The sequence below is a fragment of the Triticum urartu genome, chromosome 4A, assembly GCF_056163025.1.
Source record: "Triticum urartu cultivar PI428250 chromosome 4A, HENAU_Tu73, whole genome shotgun sequence".
Lineage (NCBI taxonomy): Eukaryota > Viridiplantae > Streptophyta > Magnoliopsida > Poales > Poaceae > Triticum > Triticum urartu.
In genome coordinates this window covers 66,131,686-66,147,979 of record NC_141876.1, presented here as the reverse complement: position 1 = coordinate 66,147,979, position 16,294 = coordinate 66,131,686, and the positions used below count along the sequence as shown (strand labels likewise).

At 46.8% G+C, this 16,294-nt stretch overlaps 1 protein-coding gene across 1 annotated transcript; it reads right to left on the bottom strand.

Annotated features, from left to right (window-relative positions):
- Positions 1-2,308: 2,308 nt before the first annotated feature.
- Positions 2,309-4,456, bottom strand: PNSB1 (NDH-dependent cyclic electron flow 1). The gene is made up of 6 exons (XM_048713734.2): positions 3,743-4,456; positions 3,483-3,673; positions 3,148-3,405; positions 2,925-3,042; positions 2,722-2,807; positions 2,309-2,641 (listed from the first exon to the last, which is right to left on the bottom strand). Exons 1-6 carry the CDS (start codon positions 4,325-4,327, stop codon positions 2,461-2,463), a joined length of 1,419 nt encoding a protein of 472 aa, XP_048569691.2. The 5' UTR covers positions 4,328-4,456; the 3' UTR covers positions 2,309-2,460.
- Positions 4,457-16,294: the final 11,838 nt, after the last annotated feature.

Below are 16,294 nucleotides of genomic sequence, written 5' to 3'. Positions count from 1 at the left end.
GCATGCCTCTTTCGGAAAGGGAAAAAAACCGTGTTCCCGGTTCAGTTTTTTGCCCGGTTTTTTTCGTGAAAAAAAAAGTTCGTCAAAACTTATCAACATGGGATCTAGTTTTGAAAATCTCGACGCGAGAAATCCAATGATGAAAACGGTTCGAGATTTGGACACACGGTTTAAGAGATAAAACGTTTTGAATAAACGGATCTACGAAAAAAGATGCGACAAGTGGCGCTCTGTATGTGCGCCACTTGTCACGATCTGGGAAAGTGAAGTGTTTTTTATAACGAGTACTCTTTAATTAATGATTTCGTCGCAAGAATGATTAGTTTTTGCATTGGGCCTTGTAGTTAGTGGAGGGCCCAGGCCAACAAAAATAGTCAGAATGTGAGACAAAGAGCATGCATTACATTGGGCCCTTTGTATGATGTGTGGCTCAGTGGCTGGACGCGCGCACACCGGCCGCCAGCGTTGTTGGGCGCTACGCGCGGGAGAGTGAGGGATTTCTGCTATCAGTTTAATACCGAACCGACCGATTTAAATTCGGTTATTACATGTAAAAACCGAATTTAATTATGGCAGTGTAAAAAACCGAAAATTCGGTTTATTTGGTATCAGTATTGGTGCGGCATTCGGTTCCCTAATTACAAGAGTTAAGTTGGGCAAGAACAAGCTCTTGAGCCCAACCGAAGACTGCTTACAGTGGGTAGTAACATATAGTAGTAACTTGCCGATGTTACTATTTTATATTACTATCTTCATAGTGGATAGTAACATATGAATGATATCATAAAAGAGTTTATTTATTAGGCTATAGACTCATTATGCCTTAAAATGTGTGATGCTACAGTAACTACCTAAGTTATCACAAACCCTTCTCTTCTCATTAATTAGCTGTCACATAAGCAATCTTGTATTGAAATGTGTGATGTTACTAGTTAAGTTACTTCCATTGTGACTTAATCGAAATACCACACCCGCCTCCCACAATTACCAAACACCTACTCCTCACGCACGCCTGCCTTGCATTTCCACGCCTTTTGCCATAGCTGCAGTTCCTGCACTGCCAAGACTGCCTGCATCGTTCAATGCTTGTCGTCGAACACCCTGGCGCTGCGTTCCTACCACAGTTTGCGAAGTCCGACGGTCAGAATTGTAGCTAGGTCATTTAGCTTAACACATGCTCCTTCTGCCCTTCCATAGCACACCAGCATTCTCTTCCCCTTGCCATGGACTCCTCTCGCATAGACACATTAATTGCATCATAATGTGGTTCGTGGTGGTGGACAGCGCCCGATAGTGCGCATGTACAGGGAGCTGACTTGGTTTGCATTAGGTGCCTTCATGTTGTGCTCTTCTTATCTGCTGCACCTGTTGGTCATGTCCGTTCGATTTGGGCTCTTCGGGTCCTGCCGTGTCGTCGGACCGATCGACATCGGTGGCCACAAACATGGCAACGTTCGAGTTTGCTCGGTAGCGACAGTCGGCAATCACTAGGTTGTATCCTGCCGGCCCACTGGGACAGGCTAGGGAGGCGGGTGTGGGCACTTCCTACCATGGAAGCACCGACCCAAACCCGGTGGCTGATGTCAGGCTAAGAGTGAAGGAGGTGCCTTTCCCTCCTCCTATTGTAGTTGGGTGGCCGTGACGTGGATGATTGGTGTCTGGGGGCATGGATGCCAGGGTGGTGCCCCCAGATGATGGTCTGCATGTTTAGCTCTCCAGCGGGCATCATGGCGGCGGTGTTGCCTATGTCACTTGGTCTTCTGGATGGCGAGAGGTGTAGCGGCGGGTGACTCGGGCACATTTTTTGTCACGGACAATAGCATCGCCCAGATCTAAATCTGATGGCTTGTGCTTGTCAAGGCGGTCTTGGGTGCATCCTGGTGGCACGGGTGAGCTGCCGAATAAAAGCACAAGGCTTTGGTGTCGACGGCGGCGATGCTCACAGGTGCCGTGCTCGTCCTCAGGATGTTGTTGTGGTTCTTCTCTCCGTGACAGTGTTCTAGATGGAGACTTTTATTCGTCTTAGACTCAATAGTGGCGACGCGCAACACCGTTTCCCCTCATGACGGCGCTGTCGTGGAACTTAGATGTCCTATGGGGTGTCTTGACGTTGTATTCAGACCTACATGTATTATCTTTTGGCAACGTAGTCATATGCATTTAGATTGTCCGGCTATTTCGGAATCTACCGTGTAAGAGGGCTTCCTCACCACCTTGCATCATTTTGCCATGTATTTTGGCTTGTGCATTATCTGTTGCGTGAACTGTCGCGTACATTTAGATTGACCACTTATTTAGAGAAGTCAAATTTACAATCGCGGAATACGCCTCGGTGCGCCAATATATATTGTCTGCTGAACTGAAGTAACTACAAGAAAACCGAACTCTTGGTCACATTTGTTGGTCAGATGAGCTCGATTTTCATATCTATGTACAACACACCGAAGACGATGCTTTGGATTATGTTTGGGCCAACGCGAAGCTAGGAGCGGGCTCCAAGTCCTTGACGGCCTTCTTCACCGCCTCGATGTCAATGCCGGCCAGCTTGCCTGTCGCCGACGCGACGACGGTGCAGCTCTTCCTCTCCTCCGCGTACGGCAGGAACAGCCTCGCCTTCGCCTTGGAGGAGAACAGCGCCACACTGAGTAAGAAAACAAGAGATGTCACATGGCGCGTGAGCGGTTCATATTCTGCAGGAACAATCTTGTGAGTCTACCCTACCATGGCTTGTCACGGGCGTTGGCGAGCTGGACGGCGGCGGTGTTGGTCGCCACGACGCCGGCAGAGTCATTGATGAGGCAGGTGAGCTGCGGGGAATGAATGATCGTAGAAAACAGAGTGTCAAAATGATGATTGATTCGCGGAGGTTGGAATAGATTTATGGTTCTGATCAAGCAGAAGCAGGAGGATGAATGATAACCTACCTGTCCAGGAGTAGTGATGAACAGGTAGGCCGTCTCCTCGCCGACAACCTCCTCGATCTCTTCCCGGTGCTTCTCATGTGGCATCACAAACAGAGGCCTCAGCCCATTGCCTCCGGAGCTGCATGGATGCCAAGACAGAGATCACCGGTCAGGTCAGGACTGCTACGACGATGCCAAGTTGGCTGGAGTTGAATCCAAGCAAGTGCAGAGGCAGAGCGGCTACCTGATCTCCATGGCGATCTCTGCCCAGAGTTCGAGGGGGAGGAGGCAGTCGTCGTCTCCCCGGGACTTCATGTTGGCGACGGAGTCGGATTCTATGCCGTGGATGACGACGTACTTGCCCTTCTCCACGCCCGCGCGGTTGTACTTGTCCTCCACCACCGCCCTCAGCTTCTTGGAGATGGACACCCTGAGCGGCGGCGTCGGCTGCTGCGGCACGCCCTTGGCCGGCCGCCCCAGCCACTCCAGCATGTCCTGGTACCTGATCAAGCGTTTCCATTGCGTCTTTTAGAATTCCTTCTTGATGATTACAGAGGAGGTGACCATCGAGGAGCTCACATGTTGTAGCCGCCGTCGGCGAGGTTGGTGGTCGCCGGCTTGAACATCTCGGTGAGGAACAGCCCGGCGCCGGCACCGTTGACGTTGGGGTAGACGTAGCCGACCTTCTCCCGCGCCGACGACATGAAGAGGAACAGCGCGTGCCCCGTCCCCGCCAGCTTGGTCGACAGGACCATGTCGTAGTACCTATTCTGCCAATCAACCAGCTTCAGTTAGTCTCGACTCTCGAATCGATGAGCCGAACGAGCAGGGCGGCGTACTTTCATGACGCCGAGCTGGTGGGTGTACTCGGCGGGCTCCGGCCACTCGTCGTCGGGGTCGTACACGTTGGCGTACCGCACGTTCTTGCACATCTCGTAGACCTGCTTCCCGCGCGCGGACGCCACCACGTCGACGAGCACGCCGGGGTACCGGTCCTTGAGCATCTGCACCACGGGGAGGAAGAGCACGTTCTCGTACACCCCGCCGGAGACCACGCAGCAGACGCGGCGCACGTCGCCGCGCACCTTGGACGCCAGGCTGTCCAGCTCCGGCATGTACCCCGTGGGGAACCGGAGGAAGCCGTAGGGGTTCTCCGCGTCCTCCGGCGGCCGCGGGTCCTCCTCCTGCTTCCCGCCCGAGTACACGCCCGTGTAGTCGAACTCCTCGTCGGGCCCGTCGTCGAACGGGTCGAGCCACGGGTTCCGCTTCTTGGGCGACGCCGAGGGGGCGCCGCGCGCCAGCCCTGCCCGGCGGTTTGGTAGAAGGTAGCATTGCCGCGGGGTCGACGGCGCGGGCAGCTTCGCCGCCATTGTCGACGTCGGCGCCCGCGTGGCCATCGGCGTCGGCATGGTTGGTGTTTGCATTTGGTCGTGCACTGGTGGTGTGCTGCGATGAGTTGCTTTGGATATCGCTACTGTTTTTTTCGTCCCGTGTGTGGAGGTGGAGGAGGAGAGCGGATGATGGTGGTGGTGTCATTTGGATTTGGATTTTGGTTTCCGATGTGTGGAGGTGGAGGAGATGGGATGATGATGGCGTTATTTGGGCGTGGCTTCCTTGTCCTCTTCCTATGTTTTTGGGGCCGATCCTAGTGAGTGCCTAGGTTGGGGACAGCCCAACTAGTTCCTTTTTCCGGTTTTGGAGGTTCTAGATCCTTTCCAAACCAGTTTTTCTGTTATTACATTTTTCATTTTTTTTCAGTGTCATTTTTATCTCTCATCTTTCATTTTCAAATTCAGGAATATTTTTCAAATTTTGAAACATTTTCGTTTGGTGAAGATTATTTGAAATTTGATCTTATTTTGGAATAATGAACATTTTGTGAAGTTATGGAATATTTTTTCAAATTCGTGAACAATTTCTAAAATCCAGGAACAATTTTCAAAATCATGAAAATTCTTTGAATTCGGAACATTTATCTAAATTCGTGATTGTTTTTTTGACAACTATTTTTTTTTTCCAAATTTGTGAATAACTTTTGAAATATGGGAACAATTTTCAAATAAAATGTCTTTTTTAGAAATCCAGAACATTTTTTCAAGTATGCCAGTATATTTTTTGAAATCTAGGAAGACATTTCAAATTTTTGAACTCCGGGAATACTTCTCAAAATCATGAACATTTTTGTAATTGGGAATATTTTTCAAATTCATGAACAGTCTTTGAAAGGAACATTTTTTCAAATTCATGATTTTTTTTCTAAACACGGGAAATGTTTTCAAATACATGAACAAATTGAAATTTGGAACATTTTACAATTCACGAACTTTTTAAAATCCGAAAACAAAAACATTTTTTCAAATGCGTGAACAATTTTTGAATTCAGAACTTTTTTTTTCAAATTGATGAACAGCTTTTAAAATCCGGATATCGCTACTGTTTTTCTCTTCCCATGTGTGGAGGTGGAGGAGAGGGGATGATGGTGGTGTCATTTAGGTGGCGAAGTAGATGTTTTCTGCACCTTCAGACTGGTCCATACTCCCTCCATTCACGAATAAGTGTACATCTAGCTTTTGTCCTAAGTCAAAGATTAAATTTTTTGACAACTTTATAGAAAAGAGTAGTAGTATATATGACATCAAATTGATATATTATGGAAGTACATTTCAAAACGAATCTATCGATACTAATTTAGTGTCATAAATGCTGCTACGTTTCCTTATAAAGTTGGTCAAAGTTTTAAAACTTTGACTTAAGGACAAAACCTAGATGTACACTTATTCACGAACGGAGGGAGTACATGATTTTGGGTTCAAAAGCACAACGCCAAGTGGAGGCCCTTCGGACATGGGGCTTCTCCTGCCACACGAAAACGTTCGTTCTGTTCGATCCCTCCTGTCGAACGAATCGTTCGGTCGAGGGGATCCCAGACCGGAAGTGTTGGTGAACATCGGCGTCTTAAAATCCTAAAATTTCATGTGCATGACTGCGAACCAATCTGTGATTGGATGGTTAGAGAGACAGTGGTATCCCTGGCCCATCAGAGTTCAAATCATGTGTGACTTCGTAAATTTCAAGATAACATGCCGGCTCAGTCTCTCGAAGATGCTCCTAAAAGTAAGATGTCTGTGTATGCATTTATAGGGGTGAGTGTATGCGCGTATGTATGAGCGCTTGCGTCTGTACTAATGTTAAAAGAAAAATCGGGTGCGTGACCATTAGCAAAAGCGATATTTCCTTGAGAAAAAGAGCCATATTTCCTACCCGTAGCACCATATTTGCATTAGAGCATCTTCAATAGCCGCGCAACGCGCCGCGCGCTAAAAGTCGCGATACAGCGTTGGGTTAGCCAATTTTTGCACGCAGCGGTGCGCTGGTTCCAGGGGCCGCCGCAAATTAAAGCGCGCCCACGCCACTTCAGTAGACGCGCTATATTTCAGTCTTTTCTACTACATATTTGGTTTCGTAGATAGTTCTCCTACTACATATTTGGTTTCGTACATAGTTCTCCTACATATTTTTCTCCCGATACATATTTGGTTTCTTAGATAGTTCTCCTACAACTACTACTTGTCCGACTCGGACTCTGTCTCAGTGATGTCCTCCTCCGACGTCGGAGCGTAGGCGTCAAGGAACCACTCGTCGCCAGAGTTCCACGAGGACGCATCTCCTAGCGCTTGGTTGTATTTAGCGACTGCCTTCCGCGTTCGCTTGTCCTCGCGATAGTCGGCTCGCTCCTTCCTCCTCTTCGCCCTCCTCGTCGTCCTCTGGGCGAAGAACTGTTCCTCGTTGGTGCCTTCCGGAAAGCGATGGCTCCACAGCGCCATGGCTTGCTCGTCCATCTCGGTCAGCCTGAGACGATGCTCCCGTCTCCGGTGCTTGCGATGATCCTCGTCAGTGAGAAGCCGTGGGAAAGGCGCCAACTTATGTGCGTGCTCCTCTTGGGTAACGTAGAAATTTCAAAAAAATTCCTGCGCACACACAAGACCATGGTGATGCATAGCAACGAGAGGGGAGAGTGTAGCCTATGTACCCTCGTAGACCGACAGCGGAAGCGTTATGACAACGCGGTTGATGTAGTCGAACGTCTTCACGGCCCGACCGATTAAGTACCGAAACTACGACACCTCCGAGTTCTAGCACACGTTCAGCTCAATGACGATCCCCGGACTCCGATCCAGCAAAGTGTCGGGGAAGAGTTCCGTCAGCACGACGGTGTGGTGACGATCTTGATGTTCTACTGTCGCAGGGCTTCGCCTAAGCACCACTATAATATTATCGAGGACTATGGTGGAGGGGGGCACCGCACACGGCTAAGAGAACGATCTTGAAGATCAACTTGTGTGTCTAGAGCTGCCCCCTTGCCCCCGTATATAAAGGAGCAAGGGGGGGGGGTGCGGCCGGCCCTAGGAGGAGGCGTGCCGGAGGAGTCCTACTCCTACCGGGGGTAGGACTCCCCCCTTTCCCTAGTTGGATTAGGACTTGGGGGGAAGGAGGAGAGGGGGGAAAGGAAAGGGGGGGCCGCCCCCCTCCTTGTCCAATTCGGACTTGGGGGGGAGGGGCGCGCGGTAGCCCCTAGGCCTCCTCTCCTCTTCCTCCACTAGGCCCATTAAGGCCCATTAGGTTACCGGGGGGTTCCAGTAACCTCCCGGTACTCCGGTAAAATGCCGATTTCACCTGGAACACTTCCGATGTCCAAACATAGGCTTCCAATATATCAATCTTCATGTCTCGACAATTTCGAGACTCCTCGTCATGTCCGTGATCACATCCGGGACTCCGAACAAACTTTGGTACATTAAAATATATAAACTCATAATGAAACTGTCATCGTAATGTTAAGCGTGCGGACTCTACGGGTTCGAGAACAATGTAGACATGACCGAGACACGTCTCCGGTCAATAACCAATAGCGGAACCTGGATGCTCATATTGGCTCCTACATATTCTACGAAGATCTTTATCGGTCAGACCGCATAACAACATACATTGTTCCCTTTGTCATCGGTATGTTACTTGCCCGAGATTCGATCGTCGGTATCTTAATACCTAGTTCAATCTCGTTACCGGCAAGTCTCTTTACTCGTTTCGTAATACATCATCTCACAACTAACTCATTAGTTGTAATGCTTGCAAGGCTTATGTGATGTGCATTACCGAGAGGGCCCAGAGATACCTCTCCGACAATCGGAGTGACAAATCCTAATCTCGAAATACGCCAACCCAACATGTACCTTTGGAGACACCTGTAGAGCTCCTTTATAATCACCCAGTTACGTTGTGACATTTGGTAGCACACAAAGTGTTCCTTTGGCAAACGGGAGTTGCATAATCTCATAGTTATAGGAACATGTATAAGTCATGAAGAAAGCAATAGCAACATACTAAACGATCGGGTGCTAAGCTAATGGAATGGGTCATGTCAATCACATCATTCTCCTAATGATGTGATCCCGTTAATCAAATGACAACACATGTCTATGGTTAGGAAACATAACCATCTTTGATTAACGAGCTAGTCAAGTAGAGGCACACTAGTGACGTTTTAGTTTGTCTATGTATTCACACAAGTATTATGTTTCCGGGTAATACAATTCTAGCATGAATAATAAACATTTATCATGATATAAGGAAATAAATAATAACTTTATTATTGCCTCTAGGGCATATTTCCTTCAGTCTCCCACTTGCACTAGAGTCAATAATCTAGATTACACAGTAATGATTCTAACACCAGTGGAGCTTTGGTGCTGATCATGTTTTGCTCGTGGAAGAGGCTTAGTCAACGGGTCTGCTACATTCAGATCCGTATGTATCTTGCAAATCACTATGTCTCCCACCTGGACTAGATCCCGGATGGAATTGAAGCGTCTCTTGATGTGTTTGGTTCTCTTGTGAAATCTGGATTCCTTTGCCAAGGCAATTGCACCAGTATTGTCACAAAAGATTTTCATTGGACCCGATGCACTAGGTATGACACCTAGATCGGATATGAACTCCTTCATCCAGACTCCTTCGTTTGCTGCTTCCGAAGCAGCTATGTACTCTACTTCACATGTAGATCCCGCCACAACGCTTTGTTTAGAACTGCACCAACTGACAGCTCCACCGTTTAATGTAAACACGTATCCGGTTTGCGATTTAGAATCGTCTGGATCAGTGTCAAAGCTTGCATCAACGTAACCACTTACGATGAGCACTTTGCCACCTCCATATATGAGAAACATATCCTTAGTCCTTTTCAGGTATTTCAGGATGTTCTTGACCGCTGTCCAGTGATCCACTCCTGGATTACTTTGGTACCTCCCTGCTAGACTTATAGCAAGACATACATCAGGTCTGGTACACAGCATTGCATTCATGATAGAGCCTATGGCTGAAGCATAGGGAACATCTTTCATTTTCTCTCTATCTTCTGCAGTGGTCGGGCATTGAGTCTTACTCAATTTCACACCTTGTAACACAAGCAAGAATCCTTTCTTTGCTTGATCCATTTTGAACTTCTTCAAAACTTTGTCAAGGTATGTGCTTTGTGAAAGTCCAATTAAGCGTCTTGATCTATCTCTATAGATCCTAATGCCCAATATGTAAGCAGCTTCACTGAGGTCTTTCATTGAAAAACTCTTATTCAAGTATCCCTTTATGCTATTCAGAAATTCTATATCATTTCCAATTAGTAATATGTCATCTACATATAATATCAGAAATGCTACAGAGCTCCCACTCACTTTCTTGTAAATACAGGCTTCTCCAAAAGTCTGTACAAAACCAAATGCTTTGATCACATTATCAAAGCGTTTATTCCAACTCCGAGAGGCTTGCACCAGTCCATAAATGGATCGCTGGAGCTTGCACACTTTGTTAGCTCCCTTTGGATCGACAAAACCTTCCGGCTGCATCATATACAACTCTTCTTCCAGAAATCCATTCAGGAATGCAGTTTTTACATCCATCTGCCAAATTTCATAATCATAAAATGCGGCAATTGCTAACATGATTCGGACAGACTTAAGCATCGCTACGGGTGAGAAGGTCTCATCATAGTCAATCCCTTGAACTTGTCGAAAACCTTTTGCGACAAGTCGAGCTTTGTACACAGTAACATTATCGTCAGTGTCAGTCTTCTTCTTGAAGATCCATTTATTCTCAATTGCTTGCCGATCTTTGGGCAAGTAAACCAAAGTCCACACTTTGTTCTCATACATGGACCCCCATCTCAGATTTCATGGCTTCAAGCCATTTTGCGGAATCTGGGCTCACCATCGCTTCTTCATAGTTCGTAGGTTCATCATGATCTAGTAGCATGACTTCCAGAACAGGATTACCGTACCACTCTGGTGTGGATCTTACTCTGGTTGATCTACGAGGTTCAGTAGTAACTTGTTCTGAAGTTTCATGATCATCACCATTAGCTTCCTCACTAATTGGTGTAGGTGTCACAGAAACTGGTTTCTGTGATGTACTACTTTCCAATAAGGGAGCAGGTACAGTTACCTCATCAAGTTCTACTTTCCTCCCATTCACTTCTTTCGAGAGAAACTCCTTATCTAAAAAGTTTCCGAATTTAGCAACAAAAGTCTTGCCTTCGGATCTGTGATAGAAGGTGTATCCAATAGTTTTTCCTTTGGATATCCTATGAAGACACATTTCTCTGATTTGGGTTCGAGCTTATCAGGTTGAAGCTTTTTCACATAAGCATCGCAGCCCCAAACTTTCAGAAATGACAACTTTGGTTTCTTGCCAAACCACAGTTCATAAGGCGTCGTCTCAACGGATTTTGATGGTGCCCTATTTAACGTGAATGCGGCCGTCTCTAAAGCATAACCCAAAAACGATAGCGGTAAATCAGTAAGAGACATCATAGATCGCACCATATCTAGTAAAGTACGATTACGACGTTCGAACACACCATTACGCTGTGGTGTTCCGGGTGGCATGAGTTGGGAAACTATTCCGCATTGTTTCAAATGTACACCAAACTTGTAACTCAAATATTCTCCTCCACGATCAGATCGTAGGAATTTTATTTTCTTGTTACGATGATTTTCAACTTCACTCTAAAATTCTTTGAACTTTTCAAATGTTTCAGACTTATGTTTCATTAAGTAGATATACCCATATCTGCTTAAGTCATCTGTGAAGGTGAGAAAATAACGATATCCGCCACGAGCCTCAATATTCATCGGACCACATACATCTGTATGTATGATTTCCAACAAATCTATTGCTCTCTCCATAGTACCGGAGAACGGTGTTTTGGTCATCTTGCCCATAAGGCACGGTTCGCAAGTACCAAGTGATTCATAATCAAGTGGTTCCAAAAGTCCATCAATATGGAGTTTCTTCATGCGCTTTACACCGATATGACCTAAACGGCAGTGCCACAAATAAGTTGCACTATCATTATCAACTCTGCATCTTTTGGCTTCAACATTATGAATATGTGTGTCACTAGTATCGAGATTTAATAAGAATAGACCACTCTTCAAGGGTGCATGACCATAAAAGATATTACTCATATACATAGAACAACCATTATTCTCTGATTTAAATGAATAACCGTCTCGCATCAAACAAGATCCAGATATAATGTTCATGCTCAACGCTGGCACCAAATAACAATTATTTAGGTCTAATACTAATCCCGAAGGTATATGTAGAGGTAGCGTGCCGACCGCGATCACATCGACTTTGGAACCATTTCCCACGTGCATCGTCACCTCGTCCTTAGCCAATCTTCGCTTAATCCGTAGTCCCTGTTTCGAGTTGCAAATATTAGCAACAGAACCAGTATCAAATACCCAGGTGCTACTGCGAGCATTAGTAAGGTACACATCAATAACATGTATATCATATATACCTTTGTTCACCTTACCATCCTTCTTATCCGCCAAATACTTGGGGCAGTTCCACTTCCAGTGGCCAGTCTGCTTGCAGTAGAAGCACTCAGTTTCAGGCTTAGGTCCAGATTTGGGTTTGTTCTCCTGAGCAGCAACTTGCTTGCTGTTCTTTTTGAAGTTCCCCTTCTTCTTCCCTTTGCCCTTTTTCTTGAAACTAGTGGTCTTGTTGACCATCAACACTTGATGCTCCTTCTTGATTTCTACTTCCGCAGCTTTCAGCATTGCGAAGAGCTCGGGAATTGTCTTAACCATCCCTTGCATATTATAGTTCATCACAAAGCTCTTGTAGCTAGGTGGAAGTGATTGGAGAATTCTGTCAATGACGCAATCATCTGGAAGATTAACTCCCAATTGAATCAAGTGATTATTATACCCAGACATTTTGAGTATATGCTCACTGACAGAACTGTTCTCCTCCATCTTGCAGCTATAGAACTTATTGGAGACTTCATATCTCTCAATTCGGGCATTTGCTTGAAATATTAACTTCAACTCCTGGAACATCTCATATGCTCCATGACGTTCGAAACGTCGTTGAAGTCCCGATTCTAAGCCGTAAAGCATGGCACACTGAACTATCGGGTAGTCATCAGCTTTGCTCTGCCAGACGTTCATAACATCTGGTGTTGCTCCAGCAGCAGGCCTGGCACCCAGCGGTGCTTCTAGGACGTAATTCTTCTGTGCAGCAACGAGGATAATCCTCAAGTTACAGACCCAGTCCGTGTAATTGCTACCATCATCTTTCAACTTTGCTTTCTCAAGGAACGCAATTAAATTCAACGGAACAACATCACGGGCCATCTATCTACAATCAAACATAAACAAGCAAGATACTATCAGGTACTAAGTTCATGATAAATTTAAGTTCAATTAATCATATTACTAAAGAACTCCCACTTAGATAGACATCCCTCTAATCCTCTAAGTGATCACGTGATCCAAATCAACTAAACCATGTCCGATCATCACGTGAGATGGAGTAGTTTCATTGGTGAACATCACTATGTTGACCATATCTACTATATGATTCACGCTCGACCTTTCGGTCTTCGTGTTCCGAGGCCATATCTGTATATGCTTGGCTCGTCAAGTATAACCTGAGTATTCTGCGTGTGCAACTGTTTTGCACCCGTTGTATTTGAACGTAGAGCCTATCACACCCGATCATCACGTGGTGTCTCAGCACGAAGAACTTTCGCAACGGTGCATACTCAGGGAGAACACTTCTTGATAATTAGTGAGAGATCATCTTAAAATGCTACTGTCAATCAAAGCAAGTTAAGATGCATAAAAGATAAACATCACATGCAATCAATATAAGTGATATGATATGGCCATCATCATCTTGTGCTTGCGATCTCCATCTTCGGAGCACCGTCATGATCACCATCGTCACCGGCGCTACACCTTGATCTCCATCATAGCATCGTTGTCGTCTCGCCAATGTTATGCTTCTACGACTATTGCTACCGCTTAGTGATAAAGTAAAGCATTACAGGGAGATTGCATTGCATACAATAAAGCGACAACCATATGGCTCCTGCCAGTTGCCGATAACTCGGTTACAAAACATGGTCATCTCATACAATAAAATTTAGCATCATGTCTTGACCATATCACATCACAACATGCCCGGCAAAAACAAGTTAGAAGTCCTCTACTTTGTTTGTTGCATGTTTTACGTGGCTGCTACGGGCTTAAACAAGAACCAATCTTACCTACGCATCAAAAACCACAATGATAGTTTGTCAAGTTGGTGCTGTTTTAACCTTCGCAAGGACCGGGCCTAGCCACACTCGGTTCAACTAAAGTTGGAGAAACTAACACCCGCCAGCCACCTGTGTGCAAAGCACGTCGGTAGAACCAGTCTCACGTAAGCGTACGCGTAATCTCGGTCCGGGCCGCTTCATCCAACAATACCGCCGAACCAAAGTATGACATGCTGGTAAGCAGTATGACTTATATCGCCCACAACTCACTAGTGTTCTACTCGTGCACAACATCAACGCATAAAACCAGGCTCGGATGCCACTGTTGGGTAACGTAGTAATTTCAAAAAAAATTCTACGCACACACAAGATCATGGTGATGCATAGCAACGAGAGGGGAGAGTGTAGTCTACGTACCCTCGTAGACCGACAGCGGAAGCGTTATGACAATGCGGTTGATGTAGTCGAACGTCTTCATGGCCCGAAAGATTAAGTACCGAAACTACGGCACCTCCGAGTTCTAGCACACGTTCAGCTCGATGACGATCCCCGGACTCCGATCTAGCAAAGTGTCGGGGAAGAGTTCCGTCAGCACGACGGCGTGGTGACGATCTTGATGTTCTACTGTCGCAGGGCTTCGCCTAAGCACCACTATAATATTATCGAGGACTATGGTGGAGGGGGCACCGCACACGGCTAAGAGAACGATCTTGAAGATCAACATGTGTGTCTAGAGGTGCCCCCCTGCCCCCGTATATAAAGGAGCAAGGGGGGGTGCGGCCGGCCCTAGGAGGAGGCGCGCCGGAGGAGTCCTACTCCTACCGGGAGTAGGACTCCCCCCCTTTCCCTAGTTGGATTAGGACTTGGGGGGAAGGAGGAGAGGGGGGAAAGGAAAGGGGTGGGTCCCCTCCTAGTCCAATTCGGACTTGGGGGGGAGGGGCGCGCGGCAGCCCCTTGGCCTCCTCTCCTCTTCCTCCACTAGGCCCATTAAGGCCCATTAGGTTACCGGGGGGTTCCGGTAACCTCCCGGTACTCCGGTAAAATGCCGATTTCACTCGGAACACTTCCGATGTCCAAACATAGGCTTCCAATATATCAATCTTCATGTCTCGACCATTTCAAGACTCCTCGTCATGTCTGTGATCACATCCGAGACTCCACACAAACTTCGGTACATCAAAATATATAAACTCATAATGAAACTGTCATCGTAACGTTAAGCGTGCGGACCCTACGGGTTTGAAAACAATGTAGACATGACCGAGACACGTCTCCGGTCAATAACCAATAGCGGAACCTGGATGCTCATATTGGCTCCTACATATTCTATGAAGATCTTTATTGGTCAGACCGCATAACAACATACGTTGTTCCCTTTGTCATCGGTATGTTACTTGCCCGAGATTTGATCGTCGGTATCTTAATACCTAGTTCAATCTCGTTACTGGAAAGTCTCTTTACTCGTTCCGTAATGCATCATCCCGCAACTAACGCATTAGTCATATTGCTTTCAAGGCTTATGGTGATGTGCATTACCGAGAGGGCCCAGAGATACCTCTCCGAGAATCGGAGTGACAAATCCTAATCTCGAAATACGCCAACCCAACATGTGCCTTTGAAGACACCTATAGAGCTCCTTTATAATCACCCAGTTACGTTGTGACGTTTGGTAGCACACAAAGTGTTCCTTCGGCAAACGGGAGTTGCATAATCTCATAGTCATGGGAACATGTATAAGTCATGAAGAAAGCAATAGCAACATACTAAACGATCAGGTGCTAATCTAATGGAATGGGTCATGTCAATCACATCATTCTCCTAATGATGTGATCCCGTTAATCAAATGACAACACATGTCTATGGTTAGGAAACATAACCATCTTTGATTAACGAGCTAGTCAAGTAGAGGCACACTAGTGACGTTTTAGTTTGTCTATGTATTCACACAAGTATTATGTTTCCGGATAATACAATTCTAGCATGCATAATAAACATTTATCATGATATAAGGAAATAAATAATAACTTTATTATTGCCTCTAGGGCATATTTCCTTCAGCTCCCGCGTCGCCACATCGGCGAAGTTCATGTCTTGACGGGACCGCATGAGGCGCCATGCAGCAGCGTCGTACGCGCGGGCGCCCTCCTGGGCGGTGTCGAAGGTTCTGAGACGGAGCCGCATGCCGCCGCCCGACCGAATCTCGGCGGAGTAGGTGCCGAACGGACGCACACGGACGCCGCGGTAGCCCGTACCTCCCCGGCGGCGAGGCGGCATCATGGCGCGGTGGTGGCGTGTCGGCGGCAGAGCGCGACAGGGGGCGATGGAGAGATAGAGAGAGCGGCAAAGGGCGATGGAGAGATGGAGAGAGCGGCGGAGGTGCTACAATTTATAGGCGCGCCGGACCTGACCCGCCAAATGTAGCGCGTGAGCGGCCGCCTTTTGTTGAGCTTGTAATCCTTTGCCCGTTAGGATAATTTGTTTTTCAGTTAGCTCAATAACCGACTCTGTCTCGTGTGCATGTACACGCAGAAGCTGTCTTTGTTTTTAGTTAGTAGCTAGCTAGATTAGTGCGACCGTTGTGAGCGCATGGGATGGCATGCAGCGTAGGACTCGGCCCGCACTCACCTCGCGCACGACGGGCGACGTGGGATGGCACGTCCGGTAGGCTTGGCAGCGTGGAGGTTTTCCTGTTCCTTAGTTGATGTACGAATAATCTGAAGATTAATGAGAAAAGCTGCAGAACTGTGCGCAGCACAAAACCTCATGTGTGTCTTCGTCTACTTCT

Coding starts and splice junctions, on each gene's coding strand:
- PNSB1 (XM_048713734.2), bottom strand. CDS start 4,327: ATGCAAACACCAACCATGCCGACGCCGATGGCCACGCGGGCGCCGACG. Junction 3,406..3,482: donor GCCGACGGCGGCTACAACAT/GTGAGCTCCTCG, acceptor ACGCTTGATCAG/GTACCAGGACATGCTGGAGT. Junction 2,808..2,924: donor TCATCACTACTCCTGGACAG/GTAGGTTATCAT, acceptor CATTCCCCGCAG/CTCACCTGCCTCATCAATGA.